This window comes from Aedes albopictus, chromosome 3 (assembly GCF_035046485.1).
Source record: "Aedes albopictus strain Foshan chromosome 3, AalbF5, whole genome shotgun sequence".
NCBI lineage: Eukaryota > Metazoa > Arthropoda > Insecta > Diptera > Culicidae > Aedes > Aedes albopictus.
In genome coordinates this window covers 197066319-197081267 of record NC_085138.1, presented here as the reverse complement: position 1 = coordinate 197081267, position 14949 = coordinate 197066319, and the positions used below count along the sequence as shown (strand labels likewise).

The following is a 14949-nucleotide window of genomic DNA, read 5'->3' as shown; positions in this document are numbered from 1 at the left end:
CTAGCTTTAGATAAACCTGTTAATAACGGATAAAGCAAACATTTTCAATTATAGCCGAAACAAACAAATCAATATGGCAATAACCTCTTATCAGCCTTTACTGCTTTACATATTTACTATGACATTAGCAAAAATCAAAACTTGTTCGAACCTAACTATTATTTATTTATTTATTTATTTTTAACTTTAAATTTTGTAAGAGGGAAAAGCCCCTTTGAGTGATTTCCAAATTTACATGTTGAAGTTCGAACCTAACTGTTAATACTTATTGTTTAAGCTCCATTTTGTATGAAGTATTTTGGTTCACCGGTAGAAGTTCATTTATGTATTTCTAAAAATTTGCTTCCAAAGCATTCCATAAAATTCAATTGAGCTGGCCACCATGAACGCCGTAAACCACGCGCTGAATGTTGGTGAATTGCTATCTCTTCCTCACTGATGGAATGGTCTTCGCTCAATCTGCTGACTCTTTTACCCTGCTGGATTGATCAAATAAAACAACTCCAGGGGAAAGTTTGACGGAGTTGGATGATCTTGATGGACTGGATGATAGTGGTGGTTGGATCAATCTTTCGGAGGGGAAATATTGAGGATATGATCACCAGCCTCAATCCTCGCTTTTGCAGGTTGGTCAGTATTTACATCAAGATTCAACATTATCATCCATGTTTTCCTCAATAAAAATGCATGCAATACATTTAGCAATATTTCCATCAAATTGTGTTTCTTGATGAAGTTGAAGGAAAGATTGAACCTCTTGGTTGAATCAACTTATTGATAAGTGTAAATGGCACTAATGGTGCTAACTGGCTTATCGGCACATGCTGATGCGATGTTTCGGCTTTTCGACTTAAAAGACTGTACCCTTATCCTGACATTAAATGACATTAAATCAAATTTTGATTTTGAGTAAAAAAAAATAATGGAGCTGCTTTCTGTTTTCTAGCGTTCATCGTGAAATTTCTACCGAAAAACTTGTATTTTAGCAATATTTTCAGGTAGAAATACCTTTAACCGTAGCTATCATGGCATCATCTTCTAATGTGAATGGAAACCTGGTGGACGAACTTGAGGAAGCCTTTCAGGTAGGTCGAAAACTGATAACAAAATTTGCTCAAACGCCCACACTTTTTCTCTTCGCCGTCGATCGATAGTCCTGCATTCACGCCCTCACAAAGGAGGAATCCTCCACCGGCGTCGATAAGGATGAAATCAAACTAGAAGTTGACCAGACAACCCTCAAGTTCATCGACCTGGCTCGACAAATGGAAGCGTTTTTCCTTCAGAAGCGATTTTTGCTGTCGGCACTGAAGCCCGACTTGTTACTCAAGGAGGAAAACTTTGACCTGAAGCAGGAAATAGCCCGCAAGGATGAACTAATCCGGAAGCACTACGAGAAGATTGAATCCTGGAAGAACTTGCTATCGGATCAACAGAACTACAACAAGCCGATCCAGTCATTACCGCCGGAGATGCGTGGGAATATGCCCGGTGGGGTCCCCGGGGGTCCGGGAATGATGCCGGGAGGAATGGGAATGCCGATGCAGGTATCTAATCGATTCCGATGGTGAGATTGGTTAATGTTTCAAAGCTCGATATCTTCCAGAATTCGATGCAAGTTCAACAAATGCAGCAAGCCCAACAGCAACAGATGCACATGCTCCAAGCCCAACAAATGCAGCAGCAGATGCAGTCAATGCCCCTAGGGGCCAATCCACAGATGTTTCCACAGCCTGGCGGAGGGCGCGGAGTGGGTGCCGGTGGGCCCGGATTCCAGCAGAGTCCCAACCTGCAAGGGCCGTTGGCTTATCTGGAGAAGACGGCCAGCAATATAGGTGAGCCCCCAGCTGTCCGTCAATCGATCCAAGCGGGGTGAAATTTTTTATGTTATAAGGTCTATCCGCTGATACGATGGTATGCGAGACATGGTTTTTGTTATTTTTACTCTCTACATGGTTCTTTTCTTTTGGGGTCTCCAGTTAGCCTAGTGGTTAAGGCTATGGATCGCCAATCCGGAGACAGTGGGTTCGATTCCCGTTCCGGTCGGGAAATTTTCCCAACACCCTGGGCATAAGCCATATGAATAAAGTTGCGTAAATACTCTTTACTAAATCCATGTGCTGTGAAGCAAATATCTGTGAATCTTCACAGAGATCTGAGTAAAGAGTATTTACAGCTTTACTCATACGGCCTAATGTATCATTGTACTTGCCTCATAATACATATACAAATTCACGCAATGGCAGGCAAAAAAGCCCCTCCAATTAATAACTGTGGAAGTGTTCAAAGAACACTAAGTTGAAACGAGGCAGGCCAAGTCCCAATAGGGACGTAGAGCCATAAAGAAGAATAAGATGGTTCTTTACATTTTATACCAACTCAGTCATTTCACTTGGCATTCCAAGGCGACTGGAAGAAAATGCACAGTGCAGCTAGCGAAGCGGAGTTGAAGATGACTAACGATTTTCATAGCTGGGGAGACGGAAAGCATTTCTCCACAGTAGCCACAACCGAAGAGCAAAACGTAAAAATGTCTGCACGAACTCAATCCTCTCGACACCCTGGTTGTAGGATGGACTCCAAACTTTGCAGCAGTATTTCAAAACAGTACGGGACAGGGAACAGTACCTATAATGATTTGAAACAATCTACGTCAGTGAGATGTTTAGCTGCCTTAAAGATGCTTGCCTACTTACCGATCAGACTAAGGCCTGAGTGTCCTCTGCTGTACGTAGGAGTCGTCCCCAGTCTACTCGGTGGCTGTGTGTCTCCAGTTCCGCACTCTGCGAAGGGTCCGCAAATCGTCTTCCACTTGATCGTCCCACCTAGCTCGCTGCGCACCACGCCTTCTTGTACTGGTCGGATGACTCTCGAAAACCATTTTTTTGGGTTGCTATCCGACATCCTGATGACGTGACCCGCCCACCGTAGCCTCCCGATTTTCGTTTGGACGATGGTTGGTTCTCTCAGCAGCTGCTACAGTTCGTGGTTCATTCTCCAAGTCCCGTCTTCCATCTGCACTCATCATGTACTTTGTCTTCGACACATTAATGACTAATTCGATTCGCCTGGCTTAACCATTTAGTCGGATGTATGTATGTTTCCACCATCGTCTCAAATTTACGAGTTATAATATCAATATCATATAGCCGAGGCGGTAAACGCACGGGTATTCAGCATGACCATGCTGAGGGTGACGGGTTCGATTCCCGGTAGGTCCAGGATCTTTTCGTAAAGGAAATTTTCTTGACTTTGGGCATAGAGTATCTTCGTGCCTGCCACACGATATACACATGCAAAATGGTCATTGGCAGAGGAAGTTCTCAGTTAATAACTGTGGAAGTGCTCATAGAACACTAAGCTGAGAAGCAGGCTTTGTCCCAGTGAGGACGCTACGCCAAGAAGAGGAGAGAGGAATATCAATATCATCAGCGAAACCAAGCAGCTGAACGGACTTCGTGAAAATCGTCCCACTCGTGTTTATCTCCGCTCTCCTTTTATTACACATTCTGACGCAATGTTGAACAGCAAGCATGAAAGACCATCACCTTGCCGTAACCCTCTGCGAGACTCGAAGGGACTCGAGAGTGTCCCTGATACTCGAACTACGCACATCACACGATCCATCGTCGCCTTGATCAATCGTATCAGTTTATTCGGGAAACCGTATCCGTGCATAATCTGCCATAGTTGTTCTATTCATGTCTCATATAATGAATTTGAATTTTTTACTCAGTTGAAAGTTACCGTGATTTCGGGTGAAATTGATCAGTGGGGTGAATTTGATCGACGAGAGGTCTATTTTTATTTGTTAAAAATAACGCTTAAAACTTAAAACAGTTTGTAAAAAATGTTTATCATCTGGCTCTAAAGTTATGGAATGATGAGTTTTCATCTTTTACAGCTAATTAGTCACATATTTTCTGTTCTGTTCTGTTCTGTTCTGTTATAATCAACGCACCCCCGGGCCGTGGCCAATCTGCGTTGAATCGCTGGGCGATACGTCTACCAGTAGACTTGTATCTGCCCTATGCTAAACCGATTAGCATAGCAAGTCCTTTCCACTGATGAGTAGGCTCGAATGTCCCGCTCCTCCCTATAACCCATAGGGGGAAATAAGGAGTTTTCAGTTTCAAGATTTGCATGAATCATGACACCAACTCTTTCTACCATAATGCTTTAAAAATTCTGAAATAAAAGAAAACTAATATGATGAAAATAATTGAGATGCAAGTTTTTATACAAAATTTAAAGATCAGTTATTTAAAGGCGAATTGAAGAAATGTTAAGTACGGTACCTATATTATAAAATGTTCCGCACCGCCACGAATGTGATGAATAAGCAAACACATAAATATTCTATTTGCCTAGTAGTAGAAAGAGTTGCGTGCCTGTTTATAAAAGTTTTTACTTATCTTGATATCTCCGGACAATTTCCGTTTGTGTTTGGGAACTTCGTGGGTGTATCTTCAGAACTAAGGCGTTTTCTGGAATTAAAAAATAAAAGGAAATACTGGGCCGCACAGCTCCGCGGCCCACTTATATTAGTATAAACATATATATTTATATATATATATATATATAGGACGAAGTAGGCAGTTTTTTGTCGATTTCGTCAAGTATGCGTCTTAAGTCTTGAGTCTTGATCACCCGTTGGCTTCGAATCTATAAGCAAGCACTATTAAATGCTGCACTTTCACACTAATGGTTTCGGTTTCTTAGTTATTTTAAATTGATATGGCAAGAAAACATTATTAAGCATTAGACATTCAAAACATATTAGGGTTTACTCACAAAACAACTATGTATCACATATGAAAATACTGATATTGAAAATTAAAAAATTAAAATTAATATTAATCACAAGTAAATACAATGTCAGCACTGTGAATGAGCAATTTGAATACACGAGATACTACTATTTGTTGCATATTGATTGTTAAAATTAACCAAATAGTGGAAAGCCCAGACAACAATATTCCAAGTCTGCTGACTCCAGAAAAATCCCAAGATTCGTCACAAAGCACAAATGTTTTCATTATGATTCACAACGACTCTCGCAACCCTTCTCGACTCAACCGACTGGAACTGTTTTCTGAGTATAGAAACTACAAAGCCCTAGCAGGATCATCTTGTTTATCGAGCCTTTCTGATAAATCAGCTATACTCCATCTGTAGCAGCCGGTTCGCAATGAACCGCTGGAGGCGCATTAAAGTGTTAAAGGTGATATTTTCATTACAAGAATTATTATTAACTTCCTTAAATACCGTCAAACCCTGTGATCTTGGCTAGGGAGTAAACAGTTACGTGAGGTTGTATCAAAATTCTACAGAGTGTTGGGGAAGGGGAGGGGAAATAAACATACCTCTTCCTACACCTAGCAGTTCGGATCTTCTGTTCACACTGTCATTCCAACCTTCTTTCAGTGTGAAACGTTTCTGGATCTGTAACGGGTGGTATCACTTTACGCTACTCTTCTATCATGAACATAGATAACTACTTTTAAAAATAAAAGTTTTGTCCTACTACCTATTTTATACCTGAAAGATGTTAATTGGTCAAATGTTTCGTTCAGCAAGTCTATGTCCATATTGATGATACAACCTTCTATTAATGAGTACATTATAATGTTGCTTACAATTGTGAGGCAATATAACATTCAACTCGTTGAGTGCAAGTTATGGACCTGCAGAAAATTTCTTATTAGGCTGTTACCTCTAAAACTACTAAACACATATTGAAACGTGAAATTGTATTGTAATAATTGATCCTAATCTTAACCCTATCACTAGAACGCGTTTGAAGCAAATTGATATTGCTAATGATTTGGTTGGGCATTAAAAGTTTTTTTGGTTTCGACAATAGTCACATACTATGCCCTACGACATTGACGATTCTATTGTCTATGGCTCACCTATTTCGTGCCACCCAGCAGGGACTTGGTCTGGTACCCAATTCAGTATATCCGCTCCACGTAATATACCGCACCTGTTTTGATTTGTGATATATTACGCGGAACATTACTCTCTTCATTCGGATAGCGGCTATGTAACCCATTGGATTAAAAGCCTCCATCAAACATGAAGCGATTAATCGGAGACTGAAGACTCTATACCAAATTTGGCTCAGAGACAGGTAATCAGTGAGGTCAGTTTTTCTCGTTTGTCAGAGACGATTGATACGTATTAAGACAAACTTTCCACTGCATCTGCCAGCAATAATCGGTGATCGATCAACATTCCGAGTGCCCCAATTTACACAAGAATGCCAAGGATCACCGCTCATGCTTTACAATACAGTTGGAAAAACTAGAACAACACCTGGCCACAATGATGCATTAAGCACTAAAGCGGACCGGAAGTGTTGGTGAGCCAGCCCCCACCACAGCTAATTAGTCACATATTTTAGTATAAAATTCAATGATGATTAACCTGGGCTTGTTAGGGGAATATCTGTAAATAAAAAGAAAATCGCGTTAAGTACTGTTCCTTTGAATTCCACTAAGAATTTGCATCCTTTGACAGATACGTATTTCGACCTCAACTGTAAGGTCGTCTTCAGTGTCTTGTACTTGAGTCGAGTCAAGTACAAAACACTGAAGACGACCTTGCAATTGAGGTCGAAATACGTATCTGTCAAAGGATGCAAATTCTTAGTGGAATTCAAAGGAACAGTACTTAACGCGATTTTCTTTTTATTTATAAAATTCAATATTTTCCGCAACTGCCTGTCAGGCGAACTTCATAGACACGTTCAAACTTTTGTTACCGTAGCTGTATCGCAAATGTAATGAATATCCGAATGAATGTTTCTAATTGCCAAGTATTCGCTAATACCGATTTCGTCATCAAAAGTCCTATAAATATTGAAATTTATGCATAAAATTGTACTTTTCCGGAAGTTATAACATATTTAGAATGGAAATTACATACTTTCAGGCGTTTTCTTAAGTTTTATTAAACTTCAAACTTAAATAATTAAAAATTCAGTACTTTTAAAAATTTTGCATAGCTTATCGCATTCCGGGGTGGTTAATTCAGGAGGAAAAAATATTGTCAGCACTTACAAAACTATTTCACTGACTGATCAATTTCATCCCGTAATTAAAATTTTTGATTTTTTATTTCAAATGATATTTTTTGTAATAAAACGATTTGCAGTAAAAGTTTTAACCTCGTTGACTGATGAAAACCATGGTCGTACTTGTTTTAAAGCATTAAATTTAACCATATTGATAAGTATTCAAAAATTATTCGCCATAAACTACAAAAACTGATCAATTTCACCCAAAATCACGGTACCGTGATTTCGGGTGAAATTGATCAGTGGGGTGAAACTGATCTAGGCGAGAGCAATGTTTGTTTGTCAAAAATAGAACGTTGAACTTAAAACAATTTGTAGCAAATGACCATCATCTGGCTCAAGGGTTATTGAATGATGAGTTTACATGTTTTACAGCTAATTAGTCACATATTTCTGTATTAAATTTAATATTTTCCGAAACTGCGTGTTTGGCGATTTTCAAAGACACTTTCAAACTTTTGTACAAGTGTTCGCTAAACCCGATTTCGTCATCTAAAGTTCTATAAATATTGATATTTATGCATAAAAATGTACTTTTTCCAAAGTAATAACATGTTTAGTATGAAAATGGCATACTTTTAGGCGTTTTCTTCAGATTGATTAAACTTAAAATTTAAATACCTATTGACAAATTTACTAAACTTGTATAAGTTTTACAAAGCATTCTGGGGATGTTATTTCAGATGGAAAATTTATTTCCAGCACTTACAAAGACATTTCACTGAGTGATCAATTTCACCCTGAAACTAGTATTTCTGATTTTTGATTCAAAATGATATTTATTGCAATAAAATAATTTGCAGTTTCAACCTCGTTGACTGATGAAACTCGTGGTCGTACTTGTTTTAAAGCATTTAGTTTGACCATATCGATAACTATCCAAAAATTAGAAGCCAAAAACTGTGAAAAGTGATCAATTTCATCCGAAATCACTGTAAAGCCTGTATCCGCAATAATCGGGACACAGAAGTACGGCTGTAGCTCTGTAATGAATCGGCAAAATTGGCCAAATAATTGATTCAGAACTCGTTGGTGCATGTTTATTATTTGTGCCAAATTTCATAAAAATCGATGCATCACTTTTAACTGTGGATAAAAAACAAACAGACGTGGTTTTGAGCATTTTGTACAATCATGACCAATTTTCATTCGCATAGTAGATGGTTCTTTTAGGCTACAGTTCAAAGCTCTGTGGTGATAATTATGAAATTTCGTTAGCAGTTATGATACTTATAGAGACACTTTCTTGCAAAATTTCATCAACTTTTATCGATTGGTTTGAAAGCTACTTGTGTCGATAAGGGTGAGTGTTAGTGAAATTTTTTCGTGTTTTTCATGTGCGATGCTAGCCTATTCATAACTTTCGAATTTTTCTGCCAATTTTCATAAAATTTTCACAGAAGGTAGTTGATTATGTGTATATTATGTCTGCAAAATTTGATGATTATTGGTATAGTACTTTCAACAGTACAATCGAAACAATAAGGGGTGCTGACTAATTGCTGTCTGAGGGGCTAAAATCGCGTTCAGTCCTACTAAATGTTTCGACTATAAAATTATTGATAGTGCATCGATTCTTTTAAAATTTTGCGTATGCAATGAATGTAGATTGAAAGGTTTGTGTTAAAAATTTCAACCATTTTCTTTGCAAAATTCAAAAGTTTCAGCGCTGACAAGCAAAACTAGGGGCTGTACAAAATTCAATGGCGCACATTTTACTCTTTCATTGCTACAACAAAAAGTACATCACCGATTCACATGAATTTTTGTAGGTGAAATGAACACAGCTTAAGATATTATTAGGCCAAATTTGAGCATTTTTTTATACATCTTCTTCTTCTTCTTCTTCTTGGCGTAACGTCCTCATTGGGACAAAGCCTGCTTCTCAGCTTAGTGTTCTATGAGCACTTCCACAGTTATTAACTGAGAGCTTCCTCTGCCAATGACCATTTTGCATGCGTATATCGTGTGGCAGGCACGAAGATACTCTATGCCCAAGGAAGTCATGGAAATTTCCTTTACGAAAAGATCCTGGACCGACCGGGAATCGAACCCGTCACCCTCAGCATGGTCATGCTGAATACCCGTGCGTTTACCGCCTCGGCTATATGGGCCCATTTTATACATCTATTACAGATTTATAGCTGTATTTCTGTGTCCCGATTATTGCGGATACAGGCTTTAAACCAAATCTCTGAAGTGTAAATGTGAATAGTAGATATAAGAATTCTGGACAAATAAATTAAATTGAAATTGAAAATTGTAATGCTAATGAATGAGTCTGGTTTCCAAGCGTTCCGTAGAAGGCTCTCTTCTGTACTAATAATTGCATTTTGGGGCAGGGAAGGCGGCGGATCCGAGGTGACATGATCCGGGGTCCTCATGACGCGCTTTTATGCGAAATAACGTCCAAAGCTTGGATGCGTCATCAAATCCTATGAGCCTTCTTTCCTACACTGAACGGCGGCTTGCGGTGAAAATTACTAAAGACTGTTCAATTTATAAAACGGACAACTTGCTTGTGCGATATCTTTTTTATTTTTCAATAAAATCATTACCAGTTTTTTGCATAACTTTCTATAGCTGTTCTTAAATGTAGGAAAAATATAACATTAAACAAATTGTTCTTTATTGTGTAACTGAAACGGTTTTCGTAAAACATCAATAAAAACTCATTTCTCAAAATTCGACAAAATTTTCCACATACTTAACATGCCCATTTTCATGAAGTTTTTAATGTATTGGAATCTTACACTATTCTACTAAAGGTAAAGCTCAATAGATGGCCAGTAATAATGCACCAAGCAGCCTCCAGCTTGATATAGTGAATTGACTTGTTTTCATATAAATAATTAAAACATATTTATTCAAGTCCTGTGTTGCAATAGCACAACGGATTCGTCTAAAAATTTGTCGAGAGTAGTAGAATATTGCTTTCTGAATGATACAGAAGAAAAATTTACTTTTAATTGCATTCTTCATCAAAAAATTAATCCATAAAGATGGTCATAGTAAAAATATGCATATTTTTTTGCTTCATTGATGCAGATTTTCCGACTCTAGCGAAACTTGTTATTATTTATTTTCAACAAAGTTGGTCCTAAGTTATTGTACACCTCATTTAATAATAATCGGATGTAAAGTTTTTATTTCCAGCATCATTATAATGCAAAATTTGCATTAGATTGAATTATTATTTGGAGCAACCTTTAAAGAACGGAACCGTTTGGATTACTGTACTTGTAATGGCGCACAGTTACCAAACCAGCAATGATATTAAGAAGCAGTTTTCTGCATTCAAAACCACATTATTCCTAATTTCGACTGGATGCATACAAAAATTGTTTGTTTAATATTTTCATGCCCTTTCTGCCTTACAATTGAATTATATTCAAAAAATCAAATCTCATTTGAGACTTTAATATCTCAATAACTAATTTTCCTATTGAGTTTAAATTTCGCCAGAATGTTTATAACTCATGCTGCTGTAGCCACCCAAGTAACCACTAAGCACTGGCGTAAGCGGTCTAAAGGTCATACAGCAGCTTTTTCGTGTCAATAGGCTCAGTAGGAAATTTTCAAATGTTCTCAGGCATTATAAATAGTAAGCACTGAAATAAGCCGTATATTAGTATATGACGCTATGCTTTAGTGCTTGTAAACCCAGTGTCTATCAGCCGAATAAGAAGCCTGACAGTGCTGTTAAAAGGCTTGGCGTGCATGACGTTTATATCAATCAAATCTGATTTCAAGGAAAACAAATCTGAACCGAAGCAAGACAATAAAATCTCCTCGGAAATTTCGTACGATCAATAGGACGGTGGAAGCTTGTAGTCGGACACTTCAAGCATTAAATTGAAACAGATACATTTTCTGCTGCTTCCTTGATTATGATATTTATAAATGCATCGGATGTTTACCTGTGGAGTTGCAATCGTTTTTCCTACAAACGAACACCGAAACTAATCGATGGGCCCCATTTTGATTCATCTTGTTACGGAACCTCGTCAACCTCCCAAACTTCCCTAGCAGCATCTCCTGCAGATCTCTCTCCACCCTCCATAAAACCATTTTATACATTTCCAATGCGGCCACATTGTACCCGATTTCAGATCCGAACACCGGATCATCCGGAACATTCGGATCGGAACATCAATGCTGTCCCAATTCGTTGCCTTCTTTTCCTTAAATACGGTGCTGAGCAAACCGATCTCTTGGTGCATCGATGGAGCAGATGGGAAACGTGACGACATCCACTTAAGACCCACAACCCCGAGGACATCAGATCGAATCTGGATCAGGCCGTAAAAATCGAAGAAAAGTAGACTTCTATGGAAAACATCCGGAGAAAAAAATAAAGAAAGTAAATAACTTTTTTTTCTTTTTTGTTGACCCATTTTTGACAACTCTTTCACCAGAGACTCGGTACGCGGATTGAAGCTGGCCGTATATCAGCCGAATATTTCGCCAAAATTGGCTTTAAAGCAGATCTATTATAGGATGTAGTTCTAATGAGCTCTGTTAACATTGCTCTTCATGTGGATATAGAACCAACTTGGTGCCAATTTTTACGGCTTAGTGGTTACTTGGGCATGGTACACACTTTTCAGGTATCCAAAACGATATACCATATGTGAACAGTAATTTTATTCATAATTTTCAATTTTCAGCAATCGAAAAAGTCACCTCATTTAACACCTAGCCGATTTTCTATAAAATAAAACTATTTTTATTCCATTCAAAAATTATTACTATAATGAATGATGATGTACTGAATAACGAAACAAGAGTGGTTAAATTTGGACTACGCGTTTTGTTTTTATAGCCTTGTAAAGTTGTCCATTTTATAAATTGAACAGTCCTTATTCTGAGGGTCAATTTAAATGCACAACGCCACTAAATTTGTGCACACTGAGTTTCGTTTCAATTCAACAGAATAATGTTTTCAATTTTACCATGGACTCGATTTTCAATAAGCTTTCTGTTAAATGGTAAAAAGTTTGTATTTGCACCGAATTTCATTTAAATATTTGATTTTTTATCAACAATGATTTTAATCTTAATTTGAACCATCGTAATCATAATTTGAACCAATTTTAAGGACAAACGTCTTGAAATCCCGCTTCAAAAGTGCATCAGAACTTCAAACGCACAAATCTCAAGAAGCAAGATTAAAACAACAGTGCACTTGATTATTCTGTTCTTGCTCACTTGTAATAAGCTTAAAATAAGAAGATCAGGTGCGCTGGTTTTGTTTACGAAGAGATTTGTGCGCTCGAAATCGTGAGTAGGTGTCAAAGTTGGCCATTGTGGCGGCCATTTTGGGATTCTAACAAGTCTGTCCTTAATCTTAATTTGAACTACTGGCGGCAGCAACTCGAGCAACTCACAAAACATCCAATTCCATGCTAAACAATTAAAAATCACATGAATCTGCTAATTCTCATACCTATTTTTCATTAGGCAGTGGAATCTCAACTCAGAATGTTCGAAATTCTTAAGGGATTTGGAAACTAAATTTGGATTTTTTCATCCCCCAAGAGTAAACAAAGCAACCACTAGCGCAATCTACAGGCCAACACTAGAAGCTCACCCCTGTTTACTAGTTCAAATTTAGATTACAAATAGTTCAACTTAAGATAACATTCTCCAAGTACGAATCACTTAAATTTGATAATTTTATGACAAATAATGCGGAATATCATTCAATTGGTCGATTCTACGATAAATAAGCTTTCATTTGACGTGTTCACATATTGCGTGTGATACAATGCATGAGCTGTACGAGTGCACCGAAAATGTGCTTTCTCTTGGGGGAAATGGGTGAAATCACAGTGATTTTTCAATTGCCTGTTTTCCATGACAAAAACGCTTTTTTTAATGCTTTTAAAGTCCATGTTATCAGGTTATATTACGAAAAGCTGTTTAACATTTTTTACGGGACAATATTTGCCTGAAAAGTATGTTGTTTTAATGAATTTTGAAATGATTCAAATTAAGATTACAATTTGACTAGTTCAAAGTTAGATTTCTTACCCTAGTTTTTTTTTGCAATTTCTCATCGTAATAGGCTGTTTTACCTTACGCAAATCTGACAGGAAAAGGCCTACTTTCCCCACCAAATTAACAGTGCTGTAATGGTTCATTACAGCACTGATTTGCGTTGCGTAATGAACCATTACAGCACTGTTTTCAGTTTTGGTAAACTTATTGATGCTTTCTGGACGCAGTTTTGAAAAATAGTGACAACTGCACAGTATAACCTATTATGATCAGATTTTCTTAAACATTGGCTGTGAACATCAGTGTGCAGTTTGATGAAAAAGTTTTGTTGAAAACTATCCTCAAGGGTAATTTATGAAATTGCAAAAAACGTTGTACGCAACTCGGTGCAGAACTCGATTTTTCCAGCACTCGTCGTAAATATCCAACTCGGCAAGCCTCGTTGGATAAATGTACGACTCGTGCTGTAAAAACTGTCATTCTTTCTTGTTGCGTAAACTACTATTTTATGAGAGTAGAATGTGATTGTAATCTGTAAGAGTTACTGTAATAGTTACCAGTCGTACGTGCGGATAGACCTTTAAACACACGAAATCATTAATTCTTATGCTTTGTTTTCTTCACATCTTCTACTTGCAGACCTTGTAGGTATGGGGGATGGTCGAAGGTGACGCGGGCGGGGCAGGGGGCGAGGCAGAGGACGCGGGCGAGGCCGAGGCCGCGGACGTGGAAACGCTCCCGAGTTTCATAGCGGTGCGTTATCTTGAAAGAGGATCATTATCTAGCCACGTTTAGACGGCGTCATTAGTTTATATTACAATATACAAACAACATTTACTCTCTCATACACACATACTACTACGGAACGAAGCAGCAAACATTTTAAGTCCTTTTCCTGAAAATTGCTGGGAAACAAAAAAAAATCCAAAATTCTCAACTTGTTTTGGCCAATCTATAAATCCTTCAAAATTGAAACGAAGAACACAGTCAAAAACCAAACATCCAATCGCAGGGACGAAAACAGAGAAGTATAACAGTAGCATCAGCAGAATGAAGCTCGAAGATCACGAAAACAAAAATTCGAATGCCGACTAATCCACCCAAATCGGTTGTGTGTGTTGTAATGTAAGTCTAGTACCTTGTCCTGATCAATTTCAAAAAGATAATCGAACGTAACGCTGTGAGGCGATCAGAACCCGATTGAACACGATATTTTCCACACAAATTTCTTAAAAACCACTTCACCCAGAAGATCCTTGGTCCAATATTATTGGAAGTAGAAGAAGAGTCCCAATCCAATTGAAGAAGGAGCTGGTTGTAACTTGTTTTTGTTTTAAGAGCGAGGTGAACTTACGTAATTTTTCTTGTAATCATATTTTGGTTTTGTAATAATCGTTAGAGTGAACACTTTTCTTCGTTTTTTCGTCTATTAAGTAAATAGCTTTTATCTCAAGAGTTTTAGGCCAATAATTCGCTTTTCCTGAAATCAATTCCTTGGACACAGTTTTGCTTTGTCTATGGCCATGCTGCACGAGAGTATCAATCGTCATACATTGAATCATTATTGAATAAACATATAATAATATAATTGTAATCAATAAAATACAAGCGTTTTAATTTCTAAGAAAATCCAGGAGCCTACATTTTCCCTCAAATATTGTTTATCCCAACGCCAGGTCTAAGTTTCTCCAAGATATTTTGAACAAGCCGGCCGATAGCAAATACCTAGTCGTATTTCACAACACATCCTTATCGGTATAGGTATCAGAAGGTTGGCTCCAGAGGCACATTATCCTCCATTTAGGAAATTTGTGCCATCGCCATATATAAGCCTATTTAATTTATCTACCTGAGAAGGTATA

At 37.7% G+C, this 14949-nt stretch overlaps 1 protein-coding gene across 1 annotated transcript; it reads left to right on the top strand.

Annotated features, from left to right (window-relative positions):
- The first annotated feature begins 904 nt into the window (after nucleotides 1-904).
- Nucleotides 905-14720, top strand: LOC115261415 (mediator of RNA polymerase II transcription subunit 28). The gene is made up of 4 exons (XM_029863047.2): nucleotides 905-1085; nucleotides 1155-1547; nucleotides 1607-1835; nucleotides 13727-14720. Exons 1-4 carry the CDS (start codon nucleotides 1026-1028, stop codon nucleotides 13756-13758), a joined length of 714 nt encoding a protein of 237 aa, XP_029718907.2. The 5' UTR covers nucleotides 905-1025; the 3' UTR covers nucleotides 13759-14720.
- Nucleotides 14721-14949: the final 229 nt, after the last annotated feature.